This window comes from Procambarus clarkii, chromosome 43 (genome assembly GCF_040958095.1).
Source record: "Procambarus clarkii isolate CNS0578487 chromosome 43, FALCON_Pclarkii_2.0, whole genome shotgun sequence".
NCBI lineage: Eukaryota > Metazoa > Arthropoda > Malacostraca > Decapoda > Cambaridae > Procambarus > Procambarus clarkii.
Genome location: NC_091192.1, coordinates 24,845,944 through 24,870,294, shown reverse-complemented (window position 1 = coordinate 24,870,294; position 24,351 = coordinate 24,845,944). Strand labels below are relative to the sequence as shown.

The window sequence follows — 24,351 nt, the reverse complement described above, 5'->3', positions numbered from 1 at the left end:
AGTGGGTACTGAGTTTTGCGTCGGAAATGCCGGCGTCGTGGTCCATTAGTCATTCAAGGTCCGTCTCTCTCTCGAAGTAGCATATAAGATCCTCTCCTTCTTGGCTGATGTTGATTGGTGTAACGCCTGTGAGGTCTTTGGGGATCCTGAGATAGTCGCTCCTGTTGAATGCGTGAGTCGACGATTGGGGTAGTTATGACCTTGAAAGCATTTGTGACGCATTGTATCCACCCCCCCCCCCCTCCCACCCTCCCCTCCTCAACGGGTCACAGTGGCGGTGGATATCTTGTGGAGTTAAGCTTGCTGATGCTCTACCTGACAATACACATAACATTAGGAGAGCCCTCCGTCTTCTCCCGTGTATGTAGAGGATAAGAGTGGGGCTGACCTAAGTAATGTGCCTCGTGGGAGCTGACACGTCCGCTCCGGTGGCGAGAGTGCAGTTTCAGTACTTGTGAATATTGATTAATTATTAGCTATGTTGATCTATTCCTTTCTGTGTGTTCCCTGCCAAACGGTAGACTCAATAGGAGTGACTAATGCATACAAACATAATGACTTTTAATATAATGAGATAATGAATATTTCAAAATTATAAACTGATATAGTAGTTACAGTATATGGTGGCAGCGGTGGGATCAATCCCCCAGATGAGATACTTCCACGGCTCGCTCGCCAACAGCTCGAGACAACGTGCAGAACAGAGCTGCCTGTCCCACAAGTTTGAGCCAATGGGACAGGAGATGCGCTTGACCCTATCTCTTGTACGCATCTTAGGCATTCTCTCTGGCTCTCCGCAACAACTCCTTGTTGTGCATTAGTTTTCAAGACCAAATTCCGGCTATGGTTTTCGGTGCCACTGGGTCATTGAAGAACCGCCAGCCTCACATAATTGGCAGACGTTCTCGGAGGATTCAGACGTACTTGTGTCTCAAATGTCTTCTCTATCTTAACAAACTTGCTCCCACTCAGCTCACCTATTCTTCTGCTGCCTCATAGTTCGAGAGCGCTTAACTAATTGAATCATATTTGGGTCACAACAAAATACACGAATGTGTGAAAATTTAAAGTATGTGTGACTTAAATTTGGGTCACAATCTCCCGATGAAACACCGCAGCGACACGCGTTTAGGTAATATATTTTTTATTGAAGAATGTTTACTGCCTTCCTTGCATCATCATGCTCCGGGGGCTGCATGCGAGCTTGCCGGCCGACACGACAGTCGGATGCACTGACAGATAAATGTGTCACAGGTGTTTTGTTCATAAGCATCCAGCTCTACTGCACGTCTGGTAAACACTGTTCCTATGGCTATCACTTGGAACAGTTCTTGTGGCCGTCACTGGGAACACGCTCCTGGTGTGACATCGGGCGAGAACAAGAGATCTGGACAGTGCTGGTGGCTGAGAGTATTTCGGAGCTGGCGGTGACAGCCGGCCATTGAAGATTGACACAGTGGTGGAGAGTGAGAGCCTCTCGGGACTGTCAGCTGCACAGCGGTGGTGGGAGGAAGGCTGTCGACGCTGACAGTGGCACAGTGGTGGAGGGTGAGGCAGCAGGCAAGGGTCCCACAAGAACATCACCGGAACGTGATGGCGACGGCGGTCTGGTTTGTTTTTAAGTACGTCCTCGCTCTCCTCGCCTCCAACACTGTGGTCAGCGGACAACGGGTAAGTCATATAGTTAGAGGAAAGGAAACTAAAGAAAACCATTAAATACTTTACTTACTAAAACAACTTGTCGGTAAACTCGTGAATTTACTAATTCCTCTCTGTACTGACAGAAGCCCCCTGTGTGCCCATATAAGTACTACAGGGATTATAGACAGGTTCGACAGTATAGGGACCAAAGAGAGAGAAATTCGACAGTATAGGGACAACAGAGAGAGAGATTCGACAGTATAGGGGACAACAGAGAGAGAGATTCGACAGTATAGGGGACAACAGAGAGAGAGAGATTCGACAGTATAGGGGACAACAGAGAGAGAGAGAGATTCGACAGTATAGGGGACAACAGAGAGAGAGAGAGATTCGACAGTATAGGGGACAACAGAGAGAGAGAGAGATTCGACAGTATAGGGGACAACAGAAAGAGAGAGAGATTCGACAGTATAGGGGACAACAGAAAGAGAGAGAGATTCGACAGTATAGGGGACAACAGAAAGAGAGAGAGATTCGACAGTATAGGGGACAACAGAAAGAGAGAGAGATTCGACAGTATAGGGGACAACAGAAAGAGAGAGAGATTCGACAGTATAGGGGACAACAGAAAGAGAGAGAGATTCGACAGTATAGGGGACAACAGAGAGAGAGAGATTCGACAGTATAAAGACCACAGAAACAGATGATCGACAGTATAGGGACCACATGACCCGCTAGTAAAAATAAATTATTAAATCAAACTTAGATCAAAATTAACTTTGATCTAAGAAGGAAGCAACTCGACTTCAACAGGGAAGCCATTATCAATCTTCAACAGCAATTACAAAGACCACCAACTGATGGAAAAATTGTGGCACCTGCAATAACATTAGAGAGGACATAGGCAGAGAACTTATGAACCTTAAAACCAGACACCACTAAGGCACAGAAATACAAACCACGAGAAAGTTAATAGCCCTCAATGGAGGTGCTCTCAAGACCTGAGATGATACTGGAGTGTTACCAGTTAGTAGCAGCCTAGGGTGCTGTACTGTAATATTATCCTTATATATTTCTTTGTATGTGTTTTTATGTAATAAATGTTTGTTGACAGCTGGTTTTTGCTCTTGTCCTGGTGAGGCTTCCTGGATAATGAGAAAGAGAGACAAGGTTGCAAATTGGTTGACAAAGGTCAGTAACATCATAAAGAGAATTTAGGAGATCATCCCATAATAAGGAGAGTGTGGGGGAGTCACGGCGGCTCGAGAGGGCGTGTATTCATGACCAATTGGCCAGTTTGGAGCAGCACCCTCCAAATAAAGGTGACGTTGAACCCCTCTCCAAGTGTAAGGTGATTACAGAGGTAATCTCCCAACTTATTATATGTACTCCAGTGTCCATTGCTGATTGATTGATGACAGCAGTAGTGTGGCTGCCGTGGTCGGTGTTATTTTATCAGGGAATGATTGGGCCTCTGTTCACCGGTATGTAAAGTATCAGTTAAGTTCAGTATCCAGTTTATAAAACCCCTCAACCCCTGATACATATCCTCAGACAGACTTCTCTGCCATGAGTTTGAGAACCTTTATAAGTAACTTCACAGAAGTTAGAAGTTGTCTTACGTTCCATGGAAAGATTGAAACGTGTACATTCTCTTGTGGTAGAGTTAGGAGCCCTTCTTCCATGACCTAATCTTACGTGGCAATTCCAGAACGCCACAACGTGTGTGTGTGTACTCACCTAGTTGTACTCACCTAGTTGTGCTTGCGGGGGTTGAGCTCTGGCTCTTTGGTCCCGCCTCTCAACCGTCAATCAACAGGTGTACAGGTTCCTGAGCCTATTGGGCTCTATCATATGTGTGTGTGTGTGTGTGGGGTCTGGGTGACTGTCTCTCCCCTCTTACAGGAGGAGCTCCAGACAGGAGGTGCGGGAGAGAGGTGCGGTACAGGGGGAGGTGTGTGTGTGTGGGGTCCGGCTGACTGTCTCTCCCCTCTTACAGGAGGTGCTCCAGACAGGAGGTGCGGGAGAGAGGTGCGGTACAGGGGGAGGTGTGTGTGTGTGGGGTCCGGCTGACTGCCTCACCTCACTCAATAACTACGATGACTGCCCCACCGGTGCTAGCTGCTGTCTCCGTGAGTATACTTCATTATATACACCGAGTTTACTCTTGCTCTCATAGTATTCTTACTTTGCCGACATGAGTATACACCTGATGCTTACCTACCTATACTCAAAGAGCCTATCTGAATATACTTCCAATGCCTGTGTGAATATTCTCATATTGTGTGTGGAAGTATATTGTCGACTCCCTCCATGACAGTTCTGTAGATCATTGACTTCCTTTGATCTTAGGCGCCACACATTCTCGTCTCATTTAGTTATCAAATTAACTTATTTCTTCATTTTTTGTCAGTAACACACAATGTTTCACGGAGGGTTCTCCCCATAACTACAGGGTTACCTTGACCTTGAGGTGCTTCCGGGGCTTAGCGTCCCTGCGGCCCGGTCGTCGACCAGGCCTCCACAGGGTGCATCAACAAATTATACTTTTCTGCGGGTAGAGCAAAGTTCACATAGTTTAGTCTAGTATTTGTCAATATAAACAGAACGTCACTTTATGTATTAAACTTGTGATACATACTGTTCATATAACGCACCTTTTAGTTAATTGTTTCTAATCTTGTTCATTGTGTACTGAAAAAGTACAAGAGTATGTACGAGTATGTATAATTAATGGTATAAGTATGCTTGGGCTAGCTCCTCTTAACCCTTGAACAAAGATCCTCCAGACTTTATTGAATGTCAACATTGTCCCTGGTTAATTACTATAACTACAATTAAACTCAAAATGTATCAGAATAATAATTTGTACCAAGAGTGACAACAATGGCGCTTTCCTTCACCGTGGGAGAGAATTCCCTTTTTTAAATTTCAATTCCACCCAAGAAGCAAATTAAAGACCAGTTCCTGCGCTACTTCCAGAAACTTTGCTTAATTAGGCATTAATCCTGCTCCCTGAACAACAATTAAACACAGAACTACAGTATTGGGGGTTCAGAACCAGTTAACTAATCGTCTCCACGTGGACAATTTAGGCAAACATTGTCAGGCTTTTATATAAAAAAAAAATTGTCCACATAAACCCATCTCCATATTAATATCACTCCAACTATAACTGTAAATATGCTCTAAACGTTAATGTTGCTGCCATCATGGTGTATGGATACATCTGCCGGGTAGACAGTTCTTCATGTCACTATATTTAACCACAGGTACCGGGTTGCCTGAGCTATCCGGACCAGGAAGGACTGAGAGAGACACCCAGGAAGGCCTCCCAGGTGATGATGCCAGCAGCAGAAGCCTCCAGGATGGTCGCAAGAGACTCAATAGCAGAAAACGACCCATCAGTGATGAACGACACGATGACTCGCTCAGTGGCAACAGAAAACAACACAAGGACTCGCTGGGAAACAACAGAAAACGACACAAGGACCCGCTGGGTAGCAACAGAAAACGACACAAGGACTCGCTGGGTAGCAACGGAAAACGACACAATGACTCGCTGGGTAGCAACAGAAAACGACACAAGGACTCGCTGGGAAGCAACGGAAAACGACCCAAGAAAACATATAATAACAGGCAAGGAAAGAGATACGAAAATGAGAAAGACAATCAATCAAGAAAGAGAGAAATTTACGAGAAAGATGACACTAAAATGTACAAGAATAAAGGTCATGTTAAGAGCAGAAACGAGACAGAACACAAGACAATGGTCAAGAGTAAAGAACGGGAGAAGAACACGAGCGATAAAGAGGTTAAAGAAGAACAAAATAACAAGAGTCGGAATAGAAATGACAAGAACGAAGACGACAAGTCAAAAACGAATGGAAATAAAAGGAAAACAAGAGCAAAACATCGGGAAGGAATAAACAAGAAAACGGCCAAAACAAAAGAAAACACAGAAAATGTCAAAACTAAGAGTAATAAAGAACACAACAACCAAACACAGAACAAGTCCATGAAAAATAAAGAGTTTCCTAAAGAGAAAAAGAATAAAAACAAAGGAATTGGCATTAAGAAAATTGAACAAGAAAAACATGAAGAGATTAGAGGAAAGAGCAGACGGAAAGGAGACAATAAGAAAAGACGTAAAGGAAAAAACAACAACACAAGAAAGATGAAACAAACAAATTACTTAAAGGACGAAGAGAAGATGAACCAAATACAAATGGAAAAGAAGAGAAACAAAGACATTACTCAGATAAAACGAAAGAGGAACAATAAAAAGGAAACAATAATAGAGAAGAGGAAGAGAGGCAGAGGAACAACTAACAACCACAAAGGAACAAACAAAAGCAGTAAACAAAGACAAAATGGAACAAAAAAAATAAACGCGTCTAAAACGAGGAAAAGGAAGAGGACAATCAAGAAGAATAACGGACGAAGTGAAGAGATCAAGAAATATATAAACAATAAGATATCGAAGGAAAGTGAGAGAAATAAGGAGAATAAGAGAAATAAAAAGGATAAGAGAAATAATAAATATAACAGAAAAAAAGCATATACAATAAATAAGAGAAATAACAATAAAGAAAATATTGGAAATAAAAATAATATGAAGTACAGCAGTGTTCAGGTGAATAAGGAAAAGAATAGTCAGAAGAACAAGCCTGGAACCTCCAGCGAAATGAGCAAGGCTGGAACTTCCAAGAATAAGAGCAAGGCTGTAACTTCCAGAAAGAAGAACAAGGTAGGAACCTCCAATGAGAAGAACAAGTCTGGAACCTCCAGTAAGAAATATAAGGCTGGAGCCTCCAGGAAGAAGACCAAGGCTGGAGCCTCCAGGGTGAAGAGTAATGCTGTAGCCTCTATGAAGAAGAGCAAGTCTGGGTCTTCCAAGAAGAAGAGCAAGACTGAAGCCTCCAATGAAATTAGCAAGGCTGGAGCCACTAGGAAGAAGAGCAAGTCTGGGGCCTCCAAGAAGAAGAACAAGGTTGCAGCCTCCAGGGAGAAGAGCAAGGCTGGATCCTCCAGGAAGAAGACCAAGGCTGGAGACTACAAAAAGAAGAGCAAGGCAGTAACTTCCAGGAAGAAGGGCAAGACTGGAAACCGCAATGAGAAAAACGAAACTGGATCGTCCAGGAAGAACATGGCTGGAACCTCCAGTAAGAAGACCAAGGCTGGAGCCTCCAGGAAGAAGAGCAAGGCTGGATACTCCAATGAGAGGAACAAGTCTGGAACCTCCAGTAAGAAACATAAGGCTGGAGCCTCCAGGGTGAAGAGTAAATCAGTAGCCTCTAGGAAGAAGAGCAAGTCTGAAGCTTCCAATAAAATTAGCAAGACTGGAGCCACTAGGAAGAAGAGCAAGGCTGCCACCTCCAATAAGAACACAAATGCTGGAGCCTCCAGGACGAAGAGTAAGGTTGAATCCTCCAGTAAGAAGACCAAGGCTGCAGCCTCCATAAAAAAGAGCAAGGCTGAATCCACCAGGAAGAAGAGCAAGGTTCGAGCCTACTGGAATAAGAACAAGGCTGGAACCTCCAGAAAGAAGAGCAAGGTTGTAGACTCCAATGAGAAGAACAAGGCTGGAACCTCCAGTAAGAAACGTAAGACTGGAACCTCCAGGAAAAAGAGTAAGGCTGGAGCCTCCAAGAAGATGAACAAGGCTGGAGCCTCCAGGAAGAAGACCAAGGCTGAGGCCTCCAGGAAGAAGAGTAAAGCTGGAGCCTCCTGGAAAAACAGCGAGGCTGTAAACTCCAGTATGAAGAGCAAAGCTCCAACCTCAAATGATAAGAGCAAGGCTTTAACTTCCAAGAAGAAGAGCAACGCTAGAGCCTTCAATAAGAAAAGTATGACTGGAACTTCCAGGACAAAGAATAAGTCTGGAGCCTCAGGGAATAAGAGCAAGGCTGGAGCCTTCAATAAAAAGAGCAATGCTGAAGGCTCTGGGAAGAAGAGGAAGGTTGGAGCTTCCAAGAAGAAGAACAAGGCCGGTGCCTCCAGGAAGTCTAAGAAGAACAGAAAGGGCAAGGCTGAGGCCTCCATGAAGTCTAAGAAGTACATGAAGGGCAAGACTGCAGCTTCTGTTAAGTCTAAGAAGGCCAGAAAGGGCAAGGGACGTGCCTCCAGAAAGTCTAAGGAGAAAATTAAGGGCAAGGCTGGGGCCTCCAGGAAGTCTAAGAAGGAGAGGAAGGGCAAGGCTGGGGCCTCCAGGAAGTCTAAAAAGGGCAGGAAGGGCAAGGCTGGAGCCTCTAGGAAGTCTAAGAAGGGCAAGGCTGGAGCCTCTACTAAGTCTAAGGACAGGAAGGGCAAGGCCGCAGCTTCCAGGAAGTCTAAGAAGGACAGGAAGGGCAAGGCTGCAGCTTCCAGGAAGTCTGAGAAGGACAGGAAGGGCAAGGCTGCAGCTTCCAGGAAGTCTAAGAAGGACAGGAAGGGCAAGGCTACAGCTTCCAGGAAGTCTAAGAAGGACAGGAAGGGCAAGGCTGCAGCTTCCAGGAAGTCTAAGAAGGACAGAAAGGGCAAGGCTGCAGCTTCCAGGAAGTCTAAGAAGGACAGGAAGGACAAGGTTGCAGCCTCCAGGAAGCCTAACGACAGAAAGGGCAAGACCACAACCTCCAGGAAGTCTAAAAAGGACAGGAAGGGCAAAGCCGCAGCTTCCAGGAAGTCTAAGAAGGACAAGGTTGCAGCCTCCAGGAAGCCTAACGACAGAAAGGGCAAGACCACAACCTCCAGGAAGTCTAAGAAGGACAGGAAGGGCAAGGCTGCAGCTTCCAGAAAGTCTAAGAAGGACAGGAAGGGCAAGGCTGCAGCTTCCAGAAAGTCTAAGAAGGACAGGAAGGGCAAGGCTGCAGCTTCCAGAAAGTCTAAGAAGGACAGGAAGGGCAAGGCTGTAGCTTCCAGGAAGTCTAAGAAGGACAGGAAGGGCAAGGCCGCAGCTTCCAGGAAGTCTAAGAAGGACAGGAAGGGCAAGGCCGCAGCTTCCAGGAAGTCTAAGAAGGACAGGAAGGGCAAGGCTGCAGCTTCCAGGAAGTCTAAGAAGGACAGGAAAGGCAAGGCTGCAGCTTCCAGGAAGTCTAAGAAGGACAAGAAGGGCAAGGCTGGAGCATCCAGTAGGAAGAACATGGCTGGAGCCTCTAGGAAGAATAAGAAGGGCAGGAAGAACGAGGCTAGAGCCTCTACTAGGAAGAACAAGAATGAAGCCTCCAGGAAGAATGAGAACGCCAGGAAAAACAAGGCTGGAGCCTCCAGGAAGAATAAGAAGGCCAAGAAAGGCAAAGCTGGAGCCTCCAGTAGGAAGAACAAGGCTGGAGCCTCCGTGAAGAATAAGAAGGGCAAGGCTGGAGCCTCCAGAAAGAATAAGAAGGACAAGGCTGGAGCCTCTAGAAAGAATAAGGCCTGGAAAGGCAAGACCTCCTGGAAAGGTAGGGCAGGAGGTCCCCTGTGTGTAAAGACCATGGAAGCTTGTAAGAGGTATGGCGGCTGGTGCGTCAGTCCGGACAAGGAGTGTCCATCGCTATACAAAACTTACTCCAGCAACACCTGCAAGACTTGTAAATGTTGTAAACAAGGTGAGTCGTGTCTCCTTTTGTTGAATTATTATCTAATACATAGACAATTATTTTCTGTTAAGTTTATGATGCCGAAACTATTGTTTTCTGGGAGTTTTTTTCTAACGCCCAGACTATTGTTGTCTTATTTTCTGTTACCCAAAAATATTATTTTCTACCCAGACTACTGTTTGCTGTTACTAACACACACTATAGTTCCTGCTATTTCAAACACTTAGACTAATATTTTATGGTGTTTCTAAAACCAAATTCAACTTTTCTATTGTGTTTGACATATGGACTTTAGTTTCCTTTTTATGTTTAAATCTTATATCGTTGTTTGCTGTTATTTATCATGAAGTTTGCAGGCTAGGCCGCCAGAGAGGGTGGTTGTTCCGTGGTATTACTCCACCAGTCGCCGGCTCCTGCATGGAAGTGGTGGTTGGGGAACAACATGAGCCACTGCTGCGGCCCGTGTGGTTCCCCGCGGTGCGGGGGACCGGTTTTCGCTTTAGGATGGGAGCTTCTATGCCTCCGTTGAAAAGAACACCTTGGCAGGGTTGAAATTTTCCGTGTCTGTTGACCACACCTTGGTTGGAGGTTGCCTTAATGGACGTTCTTCATGTTGAATTGGGGGCTCTGTTGGGCGTGCAGTTGCTAAACGATCGCCAGGCGATGGTTAAATTTCACCGGGCAGTTGTATTTCAAGAGTTCCTCCGTTAGTGTGAGGGGGGGGGGGGGGCCTCTTTCCCTCTGCCTGATGGTGTGGGTGTCGTTCGGGTGGTGAGCCTGAGTATGCCTCTGACCTACGTGGCGGTGCGGAGCGCACCGTTCGAGTTGAGGGTATGAGCTTTGACTAAGGTGCTCTGCTGGTTTGGAAAGGTCCTAAGTGTCCGGTGGAATACAGTCTATGCCGGAAACTGTGCTGGGATATTTGATAGGACCCGTACCCTGACGATGTCCTGGGCCCGTAGTGTAGTGTTCCGTCGTCCCTGTCCTTGATGGGGTTTACCCTCCGTTGCATGTATAAGAGGCAGCCCCGTACATGTTTTCGTTGTGGTTGGCAGGGGCACCTCGCAGCTGCGTGTGCCGTGGCTGCGACCGATCGTGAAAATATCTTCCGGGAGGATGATTTCCCTCCTCTTGCGACCCAGAATGTGTTGGAGGGAGGATCGGCTAGGGATATTGTGGTGCCTCTAGGGGTCTCGGATGGCGGGTCGTTGTGTATAGGGGTCGAGGATGATACTGTGGACGTGGTGCGCTCCGGTTCGCCGGTGTGTGTGTGTGTGGCTGCTCCTATTCCTGAGACGTATGTGGTGACAGGGGGTACCGGTGGAAGGCCACGCTGTGCCTGCTTCTGTGGAAGTGGTCCAGGCACCCTGGGAGCCGTCCTCGTCTGATGTGGTGCGTGTTCCGGAGGTGGGTGCTGCTCCGGCAGTACCTGTGGCAGTGGAAGCTTCCTCCTAGTCTCCTGAGGCGGCTGCCTTGTCTACTATGGATGTGCGTCCTTCTCGTCACCTTACAGAAGCGTTGTCTTCGGATGACCTGATTCCAACACAGAAACGTAGGAAAGGGTCTGCCAGGTTGCTTTCCCCTGGTGATATGGTCGCTTTGGTCCCTGTGTATGGAGAGGAAGAGGTGGGGGTGGTGAAGAATCGGGGTTGGGGGGGCCTCCTTGCCTGATTCTGCCTGCCCACCGCCCCCGGTTGTCGGTACCTCAGGTGGGGAATTGTTGACCCTGGTGGTGATAGTCGTGTGCAGCACGATTTGGTACTAATGATGGAGCCGGCTGGGTCTTCTCCTTGTCCGCTTTCAATCTCGTCGCGCTCCAGTGGTCCACAGGGGGGTGACCTTGATAAGTGGCAGAAGTTGGATGCTTACTGGGAATAATGGAGGGCTGCGTCCCATGTTGGGAGTGTGTGTCTGTGTCTTTTCTATGTTTTGTGTGCTGGTGTACCTGTGCGTTTCTTTGCCGTGAGGCATATTTGCTTTAGGTGGTCCGCGTCATTTGTTTCGCCATTAGGTTTTGCGATTAACCCTTTACAGGTACTCCGGGGCGCATCCAATCTCCCGATCGTCGTCGCCTCTTAATTCGACACGACAACATTTATCATGAAAATGACACCCAGACCATTGCACCTGTTATGTTGCTGACAACCATTATTTGCTCCTTTTTTGTTATCCTTCTGACACAACCCGTCCTCGACTCAAGTCCATTCAACCCATCCTCGACTCAAGTCCATTACATTCAGCGGTCAACACCACAGACGCATTCATAAATTTTAACATTCAAAACGGGAATTTTCTCAAATATAAATTTATATTATAATATATTGGCATATTGTGTATATATAGGCATAGATTAGGTTAGGTTAGGTGTTTAGGTTCTGTTGGCGATTATTTGTATTTGTAGTACGTGGGTGAAGCATTTATAGCGTTGTGATTCGAACAAAATTCGTCAGTGAAGCACTTGTTCCGGATATGTTCGAACGTCAGCAGTTGTGAGTCGTGTGTAAACCACTTTTCATTCATTAACAGGGGGTTTAGCGGGTGCATGGAATCACTTTTGGATCTTTGTTTGGAGGACGGGCTGTTTACAGCGTTGTGGTTCGAACAAAATTCGTCAGTGAAGCACTTGTTCCGGATATGTTCGAACGTCAGCAGTTGTGAGTCGAGTGTAAACCGCTTTTCATTCATTAACATGGGGTTTGGCGGGTGCATGGAATCACTTCTGGGTCTATGTTTGGAGGACGGACTGAGGAGGGTCGTCTCGTTTCTGCCGGTCGGCCGCAACTTGTTCGATTACCCAGAATTCACAGGACGCTTTACCGTCCGGGGTCACTTGGTGTCGATAGTCTTACTGCTGGTTCTATGTGCAGCCAGTTCTCATAAACAAAAGCCTAAGTGCAATAATCCAGCCGCCAAGCATCCTGTTTATGAATGAAAAGTGGTGTACACACGAACGACTCACAACTAATGACGTTCGAACATTTCCGGAACAGGTGCTTCGCTGACGTTTTCTATTCGAACCACAATTCTACAAATGCAGCCCGTCCTCCAAACAAAGATCCAAAAGTGATTCCATGCACCCGCCAAACCCCAGCTGTTTATGAATGAAAACCGGTTTACACACGACTCACAACTGCTGACGTTCGAACATATCCGGAACAAGTGCTTCACTGACGAATTTTGTTCGAACCACAACGCTGTAAATGCTTCACCCACGTACTACAAATACAAATAATCGCCAACAGAACCTAAACACCTGACCTAACCTAACCTATGCCTATTTATACACAATATGCTAATATATTATAATATTAATTTATACTTGAGAAAATTCCCGTTTTGAATGAACATCATGTTAAAATTTATGAATGCGTCTGTGGGGTCGACCGCTGAATGTAATGGACTTGAGTCGAGGACGGGTTGACAAATGTCACCCACGCATTTTAAATTTCAAATACAAATAATCGCCAACAGAATCTAACCTACGCCTAACTATTCATAAAATTTTAATGTATAATATTATTAATCTATAGATGAGAACAAAACAATTTTTAATACACAGTATTTTAAAATTGGTGAAAGCGTCTGGGGAGGATGGCCACTGCTTTAAACAGCCTAGTGGGAGGCCGGGTTGCTCTGTGCGGGTGTGGGGGTTCAGCGCTCGCTCTCTGGGGACTCCAAGGGTCTCCGAGGGGTCTTCCGGGGCTCCCCAAAGCTTAGTTAATCTGCCGCAATGTACAGTAATGTCCGGAGACAGATGACGTGTATGTTGCGACCAGGCTTTGTGATTTACCCCACCACGGGAACGCCTGGCCATATCCGAAAATCATGCCGTCGTGGCCACTAAATAAAAACAACAACCTATGGAGGGTTAATAAGACCGTGAAGCGTTCTTCCGGACCAACAGTAAGAATACTTTAATTTTGAACGTAATTAAGGGCTAAAGCAAATTTTTAACAATGAAGGCGACCCTAGTAACTAACTTCTCGACCCAGGTGTGTATATACATGTACTCTAATTGTATTTAATCCATCTCGATACTGTATTTTGATTTAGGAAAGTGTGAATTATAGATTTTTAGAGAAATTATGTGTTGTAAAACTGTTCAAGATTTACAGAATGCAACACCAATAGCAAGTGCAAGAAGCGTGGAGGATTCTGCAAGAAGACATGTTCAGAGGATGAAAGCGAATTTCTGAAGGATTGTAAAGAAAAGGGATGCAAGTGTTGTGTAGCGGGAAAAGGTAAGGATCACATGTTACATATATCCAATGATAAGAGTTCCATATAATTACACTAATCGGATACCAGACACACTCACGGTTGCCTCGTAGTACCCGCTGACTGTTGAGATGGTAGGTATCCCACAGCATAAATTGTGACCCAAGAAATGTCAAGCTCAAATTCATGCTAAAAGACAAAATAGTTTCATTCTGACATATTTCTTAAGTTGACTTATGAAACTATTGTTTTATAAGTATGAAACAATAGTTTCATTCTTTCATATTTGGCAAGTTTTTCAATTTCCTTATTATGCACCCCATACCCATCCCGTGGGCGGCAGTGGAAAGGATTACAGAGGTACATAATGGGTTCAGAAACTGAACCCCATAGTTCGTTTAGCTAAGCAAGTTACAATCTTTTGAAGCTAGTTACACAATTGTTAATGGCATATATACATGTACATATATATACAATCATTTACACGAATACATATACACATCGATAATCTTCTGTATCACAAGTAATTCAACAAGAGGCTCACAACAGTCACTATACAAGGCACTTTACATCTATTATGAGTCACACAGTTACTAGTCTTGCTCCACACCCACCCAACTGGGCGGCAGCTTTACAGTCATGTGCTCCACACCCACCCAACTGGGCGGCAGCTTTACAGTCATGTGCATGCATTACCTACAGTAAGCACATTTTGGGTGCTTCGCTAAGATTCCTGATAGTATATCATTATGAATGAAGTACTTGCACATTTCTTGGACTCCATTGATGGTGTTATCTCTGAATTCCGCGATTTTTCACATTACATAATATAATGACGCAAAGTATGCGAATAGTTCTGCTGACAGAGTTTACATTTTGTCAAATCTACATCAGCAGATGTTACAAATTCCCAGAGGTACTTGTAGCCGAGCCTAAGCCTAGCAGTGATGACATCTAGAAGTCTGCTAACCTTATTGGATGACCCATAGACGTGCGGTACTTCCTGTATAATAGAATGATGATAGATGGAGCAACTGTTGTGAATTTCACTTTGCCTCAAGCCTACGAGATTTTTTTGATGTTCCTGGAATATTGCGGCCCTCATTCTGCTCAAAGGCAGTGAAAGGGGAAGTATTAGTGTCTCAAGGAACATATTAAATGTACTATCAGGTAGAGATAAAACAAAAACCAATTCATAACGAATATGAAAATGATTTACTCTAGTTAATAAAAACTTAAAAAAGTGGGATTAACATACAGGTGACCAATTTTGGACAGAAGAGAATGGAGGTACAGTATATTGGGCTGAAATATCTCGACCAACTATAGGAAGAACAACTTATGCATTGTAGGTGACTTAAATATTAATAAAATAAACTGGAAGAATGTAACAGGAAAGCATACTATTTTTGGGAAAAGGTTGGCGACTGCTTTCTCAAGCAATACATTACAGTGTCAACTTGGAAATACGATAGATTTAATGGTAACAAACAGGGAGACAGTAGTTGATAATATGGATAATCGAGTGAGTTAGGGAACAATGATCAGAAAGAACAGGGCATTTGAAAGTTGTTTAAAAGACAACTCGGTTCGTGAACCAGTATTTTTGCAAGCTGCAAAGATTCCAGATTAATTGGTATTCAGCTCAAGAATTCATACTGATGTAGCGGGTCTTGACTCCCAATCAACCAGTCCGGCGGAATTCTTGGAGTACCTCAGAACCCTCCATTCAGAACTCCTCGCTGATGGGACCCTGCTCCCCCCCTCCCCCTTTGGGTGCCACTGGGGAGCATCTTAGTCACCAACGAGGCAGAGTTCCATCACCGAACCCGGCCTTACCCCACAGGGAGTGAGGTAACTTAATGACTCTCTAATTTCCTTGCTGGGGTGTCCGTGAACACGGAAACTCAAGGTTTACCCAGATCAAGCTGCCCGACATAAAGGTATTTATTCAAGGTCGTCAACTTGACTCGCTCTGCTCCGCGGCCATGTAATACTTTAACTCAGTGGTGTGTTTAAATCCCCCAGTCTAGTACCTTCACAATAATGGCGTGGTGCACAGTACTTTCTCAAAATATAATAACGAGAATGGAGGAGGAGTAAGTAAACACGCTAATAAAATCAATGGATTTACTCATTCTACACTGGCATAGGCAGAATCTGCCTCAGATCCATTTAATGGAAACACTTCTAAAAGTATTACATCTGGCAACTCTTCACTGTCGCCCCAAAACCGCCTGAGACTTTCGCAAACACTGCTATCACTTTACATAAATAGATGTAAAGCCTCTTAGACTTTAAACTACTGCCTAAGCCACTCTAAGATATAATCACTGGAACCTTCTATTTAATATATTACGGTAATAAGTCCAATGTCACCTCACACATAATTCAAGGTTATCACATTATTTATGTACAACCTTTCCTAACACAAGGGGGAAAAATGGGAGGGCAAAATTATCTACCTTATCAACCGATACTCCAGGTCATAGATTCCACTTTGCGATGATAGGCTCTTTGTAGATCCACGATCGGGCCATCTGCTTGCTCGTGCCTCGTCGGACGTTGCTCCTTAACCAGATATTCCTCCTCGAATGACAAGTTGAGACTGCTGTAGCATGGCTAACCCAGACTAACACCCTCAACACACTGGTCCGATGCCTCACACGCAGCCTCGTCGCATGGGTAACCGATCGTTGAGTTTCCGCAGACCAGGACTGCTATCGATTCAGCCCCACGCAGATTCTGACGTGTGCAGCCTGCAGGAATGTCCAACACTTCTAGCGCCACTTCACGAAGTTCTCAGGTCACTGTCGGCACCTAGCCCCTGGTGTCATATTCACACCAGAAAAGCTCTGCCCAAAATACTCCCGCAACAGATGACAGGTCTTCCCCGTAATTGGTACATGTCAGCTGGCCGAATTGTACCCATTGGAGGCCTATACGTCTCCCTCATAGGTGAGCTCAGGATCGCACTTCAGCTCAGCTCGACACCCTGGTAGCCAGTCAGCTCTGCTTTCGCACTTTCGCGTAGGGGCGCCAGACGTCATGCAGCATCACGCCCGGGGCGCAACGCCACTGGTCAACATATCTTATGAATCTTTTTAAGGGTATCTATTATGTTAAGTATGTCACCTATGCACATATTTAATAAGTCAATATTGACTTATTAAATTTGCGAGAACGGGTTGCGCCAAGACCCCTGTAACCGACTAGTCACGTCACGGCTGGCGCCACTCCCATAATGCACCGGGATCCTCGCCCTCTGGGCGGCAAATCCCTCCTCTCTCTGAGTCCGCTCCGCCATATTTATCACGGAGGAGACTTGAAGCCTCATCCTAAATGAACAAAAATCGCGATTTCTCCCAAATGCCACGTAAATCTTCCTCCTAAGTGTATAAAATCAACCCAAAATTTCTTCTAGTTATATACAAAGAGGGAGTCATGACTCTTATATGCAGGAATAGGGGAATGCAGGACTACATTCCAAAACAATACACATTTCATGCCCACAGATTTGCTTTACACGCTCCATCACAGAAACATTGTGCTCCTCCGACAGAGTGTAAGATAAAGAAGAAGTGCGAGAAGCGTGGCGGGTCCTGCAAGAAGCAGTGTTCGCCCAGCGAGAAGGAGGTGAAGAAGGGCTGTCGAGGACGGAAGTGCAAGTGTTGCGTGGCCGGAGGTGGTAAGTGTTGTACACACTTTACTGGTTGTGTCGTGGTGGAAAGTGCTGTATACGCTTTACTGGTTGTATGGTGGGGATAAGTGTTGTACACACTTTGTTGGTTGTGTGATGGATATAATTTATTGGTCGCTTTCGTCCACTTGCATCCAGAGAGATTTTTAGGACCTTTTGAATATCCTGCGACACAGACGGTGCTAAGTAATGTTCCCTACTTGGTGCATTCTTTTGATACGCACGTCGCCGGGTTGTATACTTTAGTCATACCTCTTATTCTAAGCATTTGACGCGAATATAAGTTAAGTTTTCTTTATTATCGCTTTGGAGATTCCTCATGTTAAGGATTAACTTCAACAAATGCACCGAGAGATTTTTCCTAATATTTTATGTCTAACAAATATCTCACAGTAAGACCCAAAGACTGATTTTGATTGTTCTGTATTTTTACAAATCTTAGTTTTATTATTAGTTGCTTAAATCAGTAGTGTTCCTCCCTTTCTCTGTAAACAGTGTCTAGCCTCGTGTTCTGTCAAGGTCTTTTCTAGTGAGTACTTTCGTGAAATTCAGAATGTTGCACATTTCTTCCTCATTGTGAGTCAACTGACCTTAACTTTAGTAGTTTCCAAGGGTTGTCTCATTAAGGTACATTTTTAGGACAGAATTTGATTACCTTTTTGATCTAATCCTATGATCAACAAGGTAATGTAACAAGTAATTATTTTTCTTTTAATTTAATTGCAGTTATTGTTTGTCTCATAGATTTCGAATAGGTACCTCATCTCTCTTAATTCCTTTTATCGAGCAAATTATATATGTTATTCATATGGAAGAATTAAAATAAATATTCCAAAGATGATGGTCCCTAGGAATTGTAATTAATTTCCAATTTAGGGTTGAAAATATGCTTCTAATATTGTATTTTCCTTGTCACAAATTTACTATCATAGAAACACTGTGCTCCTCCGACAGAGTGTAAGATAAAGAAGAAGTGCGAGAAGCGTGGCGGGTCCTGCAAGAAGCAGTGTTCGCCTGGCGAGGAGGAGGTGAAGAAGGGCTGTCGAGGACGGAAGTGCAAGTGTTGCGTGTTGATCACAGGTGAGCTCCAATACGTTCATCAACGATCCACCTAACATGCAATGTATCCGCGACGTTTAGTTTACATTGTTTTTTACGTTGCTACAACTTTATTTTCACATTGTAATTACGTTCCTTTCACAACTTTAATTTTGCATTGTAACACAGTTGTTTGTACGTCCCTGGAATGTTAGTTTTACATTCTAACAATGTTTACCGTTTACCGTTCTAACAACGTGTTTTACGTTGTATCAACGTTCTTACGTCGCTCACAACGTGATTTTTACGTGAAAATAACGTTGTGCACCATAAAACGTTTTGCACAACTTAAAAAGTTGAAGAGACATTTTATGTTGTTATAACGCTGTAACAACGTAAAACTTTAGCAAACAAAATATGGTCGAGCAACATTAAATCAACGTAAGATCAATGTTATAAATGTGGATTTAATGTTATATTGACAGTACCCAGATTTGATGAGGGGGGGGGAGAGAGGGGGTGAATTTATAAACCAATTTGTTTAAATTGTGTGTTAGCAGGACATTTGACAAGCCGGCGGCTTCCTGTCTTCATCGAGGCCACTAGAATGTTAGTGGCCCCTCAGGTAAATTTTGGTAAAAAAAAACTTGTCTGGGTCTTTAATATCTTTCAGAGTAGAGTATGTATTATTTTTGTCTTACAACGTGTTAACGGTCGTTAAGAGGTAAGTAAGAGAAGCAGTTAAAAGTTCTTATAATAACACACACAGAGATCACACTAACGTGATGCATCAAATGAACAAATCCGAATCTGGTTCGAATGGTTCGAATCCTCGTCACGACCCTTGTGGATTTGTTCTTCAGCCCGTCCTCCAAACAAAGATCCAAAAGTGATTCCATCCACCCGCCAAACCCTCTGTTTATGAATGAAAAGCGGTTTACACACGACTCTCAACTGCTGACGTTCGAACATATCCGGAACAAGTGCTTCACTGACGAATTTTGTTCGAATCGCAACGCTATAAATGCTTCACCCACGTACTACAAATACAAATAATCGCCAACAGAACCTAAACACCTAACCTAACCTATCCTATGCCTATATATACACAATATGCCAATATATTATAATATTAATTTATACTTGAGAAAATTCCCGTTTTGAATGAACAGCATGTTACAATTTATGAATGCGTCTGTGGGGTCGACCGCTGAATGTAATGGACTTGAGTCGAGGACGGGTTGTTGTTCTTATAACAACCCGTCCTCGACTCAAGTCCATTACATTCAGCGGTCGACCCCACAGACGCATTCATAAATTTTAACATGCTGTTCATTTAAAACAGGAATTTTCTCAAATATAAATTAATATTATGATATATTAGCATATTGTGCATATATAGGCATAGGTTAGGTTAGGTTAGGTTAGGTGGTTGGGTTCTGTTGGCGATTATTTGTATTTGTAGTACGTGGGTGAAGTATTTATAGCGTTGTGGTTCGAACAAAATTCGTCAGTGAAACACTTGTTCCGGAAGTGTTCGAACGAAATGAGTTGTGAGTCGTGTGTAAACCGTTTTTCATTCATAAACGGGGTTTGGCGGGTGCATGGAATCACTTTTGGATCTTTGTTTGGAGGACGGGCTGTCTTATAATAAGATTGTCTCCTTAATGCTAGGACTTCACCGTTGATAAATCTAAACCTTTGGTATAGACCCTCGGTCACATTCAGGGACCTCCTGTTGTGTTGATCCCTTTGTTGACATTAACGATTCTTTGATGTCACCTTCGTCCCACGGGGATTTGTTTATGAGTTAATGTTATGTACAGTGTCTTGTGTCTATTCTCCTATATCACCTTCGGCCTCAGAAGGTCTGTTATTGAGGGCCGGGTAATGTTAAGTATTATATAGCATTTATTTCATCTGATTTGTGAAGATCTAAGCCAATCACAGTCACTGGGGGCCAGATATAGCACATAAACTCCAGCGAATTTCCGTGTCCAGTCCTCGTGGTGCAATGGTAAGACACTCGCCTGGCGTTCCGCGAGCGCTTTGTCATGGGTTCGTATCCTGGCCGGGGAGGATTTACTGGGCGCAAATCCTTAACTGTAGCCTCTGTTTAACTCGACAATAAAATGTGTATTTGGTTGTAACAACGATTCTTCGCGGCGGGGATCGTATTCCAGGGACCTGCCCGAAACTCTACGCGTACTAGTGGCTGTACAAGAATGTAACAACTCTTGTATATATCTCAAAAAAAAAAAATAGACTTTCGAGATTTGAATCTTGGGCTGAGGCAGACATCCTTGTCCATGGCGGCTCTGCGAACAGTTTAAGGCCGAATTATGCCATCAGTTTCCCTTACAAAACAAATATATTTGATAATTAGCGGTTATCAGGGCTTGTAGACATTTGTTTAGGCTACCTGGATACATGGGATCAGCGCTGCAGGTCTCCGCGTCACCTTGGGAGGTCAAGACGTCTTGAGACGCGAACACAACACGTTGAGACGTTGTCAGCTTGTGATGGTACTAGTTTGTTGTCAATGTGTGTATGTTTCTTTCTTATGTTTCCATCGGCGGTGAACAATGAATACAACAAATATTTTTTTTCTTTAGCGACGACTACTGGATCATCAACCACATTACCATCATCTCCTTCAGCACCGATAACATCTATAACAGCTTCAGCATCACCAACATTATCGACAGCTTCAGCATCACCAACATTATCGACAGCTTCAGCATCACCAACATTATCGACAGCTTCAGCATCACCAACATTATCGACAGCTTCAGCATCACCAACATTATCGACAGCTTCAGCACTGCCAACATTATCGACAGCTTCAGCACCACCAACACCACCAAGAACTCCACCACCAACACCACCAAGAACTCCACCACCAACACCACCAAGAACTCCACCACCAACACCACCAAGAACTCCACCACCAACACCACCAAGAACTCCACCACCAACACCACCAAGAACTCCACCACCACCACCAACACCACCAAGAACTCCACCACCACCACCAACACCACCAACACCACCAAGAACTCCACCACCACCACCACCAACACCACCAAGAACTCCACCACCACCACCAACACCACCAAGAACTCCAACACCACCACCAACACCACCAAGAACTCCAACACCACCACCAACACCACCAAGAACTCCAGCACCACCACCAACACCACCAAGAACTCCAACACCACCACCAACACCACCACCAACACCACCAAGAACCTCAACAACACCACCAACACCACCAAGAACTCCACCACCACCACCAACACCACCAAGAACTTCAGGGCCATCGACCTCAATAACAACAACAACATCAACAACCACACTCACCAGAACCAAAACACCCCAAAAGTGTCATTTCATTACTCACAACAACAAATGCATCAGCAAATGTTTTCCCAAATGGAAAGCCGCAATTAAATGTCAAAACAATTTCATAACATCAGCTTGTACACCTGGCTGTGCGTGTTGCATCAAGAAGCACACTACCACCATGACAACCACAGCATCTGTTACTGCTACCACTGTTACTACCACACCAACCTCCACTGCAAAAACCACACCAACCTTCTCCGCGACCACTACCACCATATCGACCTCCTCCAGAACAACTTCAACATCCACCTTCAAAACAGCTACAACATCGACTTCCACCAGAACAACCACAACATCTATCTCCGCTAAGATATCGACAACTACCATATCGACCTCTTCAACTAAAACTACCACATCGACTTCAACGACAACTTCCACATTGATCTCCACCACGATTAAAGTTTTCTCTACGACAACCAAAACCACCAAGATCGTAACTACCACCGTAACATCAACCCCAACAAATGCAACTGTTACCATTACACCAAAATTGACGACTACTCTCACCAGTTCCACAACTCACAAGAAATGTCATTTCATTACTCACAATAACAAATGCATCAGCAAATGTTTTCCCAAATTGAAAGCAGAAATTAAATGTCAAAACAATTTCATAACATCAGCGTGCTCACCAGGATGTGCGTGTTGCATTAGCCAACAAACTACCACATTGAAAACCACAATACAAGCTACCACTAACACTACCACTCCACCATCCACTGCAACTACCACAACAACCTCCACCACGACAAGTACTTCTACGAAGACAACTACATCAACCTTAACAACAACTACCACATCCACCTCTACGACAACTACCACATCCACCTCTACGACAACTACCACATCCACCTCTACGACAACTACCACATCCACCTCTACGACAACTACCACATCCACCTCTACGACAACTACCACCTCTACGACAACTACCACATCCACCTCAACGACAACTACCACATCCACCTCTACGACAACTACCACATCCACCTCTACGACAACTACCACCTCTACGACAACTACCACATCCACCTCAACGACAACTACCACATCCACCTCTACGACAACTACCACATCCACCTCAACGACAACTACCACATCCACCTCAACGACAACTACCACATCCACCTCAACGACAACTACCACATCCACCTCAACGACAACTACCACCTCTACGACAACTACCACCTCAACGACAACTACCACATCCACCTCTACGACAACTACCACCTCTACGACAACTACCACCTCAACGACAACTACCACATCCACCTCTACGACAACTACCACATCCACCTCAACGACAACTACCACATCCACCTCAACGACAACTACCACATCCACCTCAACGACAACTACCACATCCACCTCTACGACAACTACCACATCCACCTCTACGACAACTACCACATCCACCTCTACGACAACTACCACATCCACCTCAACGACAACTACCACATCCACCTCAACGACAACTACCACATCCACCTCAACGACAACTACCACATCCACCTCAACGACAACTACCACATCCACCTCTACGACAACTACCACATCTACCTCAACATTGACTTCCACTACAACAGCTCCCACTACAACACTTACAACATCGACCTCCACGACGACAAATAATACATCGACCTCAAAATTCACTTCTATTAGGACAACTACCACAACAGCTACCTCTACTATATTGACATCAACATCGACTTCATCCAAAACAACTACCATATCGACCTCCACCAGAAAAACTTCAACATCCACCTCCAAAATGGCTACAAAGTCGACTCCCACCAGAACAACCACAACATCTCTCTCCACTAAGATATCGACAACTACCAAATCGACCTCTTCAACTAAAACTACCACATCGACCTCAACATTGGCTTCCACTAAAACAGCTACCACTTCAACCACCACTGCAAGTTCAACCTCAACAAATATATCATCAGAGACCACCAAAATATCCACAACTTACACCTCGACCTCTGAAATGCCTACTACCACACCAACGACAACTACTACATCGACCACGATCATAACTATAATATCAAAAGAAACAACAACCACTGTCACCACAACAAGCACATCGACAACAACTCTCACCAGTACAACACCACACAAAAAGTGTCATTTCATTACTCACAACAGCAAATGCATCACCAAATGTTTTCCCAAATGGAAAGCAGCCATTAAATGTCAAAACAATTTCATAACATCAGCTTGCACACCTGGCTGTGCGTGTTGCACCAAGGAACAAACTACCACAATGAAAATCTCAACACAAGCTTCACCTACTACAACATCTACTGAAAATACGATATTGACATCCAACACAACTGCTATATCGACCTCAAAAACGACAACTACCACATCGACCTCCAGCACTACAATTACCACATCGACTACAACATTACTTTCAACTATGAAAATTACCACTACAACAAATTTCACCACAACATCGACCTTCAATACGACAATTCCTAAATCGACGTCCACAACGATAACAACATCGAACTCTATTACGAGAACTCCCAAATCGACTTCAACAACGACAACATCGACTTCCACTACAACAAAGTTAACCAAAACATCGACCTCCACCACGACAAGTACATCTACGATTACAACCACATCGACCTTAACGACAACTACAACATTGACCTCAACGCCAACTACCACATCGACCTCAACATTGACTTCCACTACAACAGCTACCACTACAACGTCGACCTCAACATTGACTTCGACTACCACAGCTAACACTACAACAACCACTGAAAG

The 24,351-nt window shown here is 44.5% G+C and overlaps 1 protein-coding gene across 1 annotated transcript; it reads left to right on the top strand.

Moving 5' to 3' along the window:
- The first annotated feature begins 1,593 nt into the window (after nucleotides 1–1,593).
- Nucleotides 1,594–24,330, top strand: LOC123755635 (serine-rich adhesin for platelets-like). The gene is made up of 8 exons (XM_069299878.1): nucleotides 1,594–1,671; nucleotides 3,641–3,773; nucleotides 4,914–9,209; nucleotides 13,316–13,441; nucleotides 16,981–17,106; nucleotides 18,073–18,198; nucleotides 20,772–23,638; nucleotides 24,097–24,330. Exons 1-8 carry the CDS (start codon nucleotides 1,594–1,596, stop codon nucleotides 24,328–24,330), a joined length of 7,986 nt encoding a protein of 2,661 aa, XP_069155979.1.
- Nucleotides 24,331–24,351: the final 21 nt, after the last annotated feature.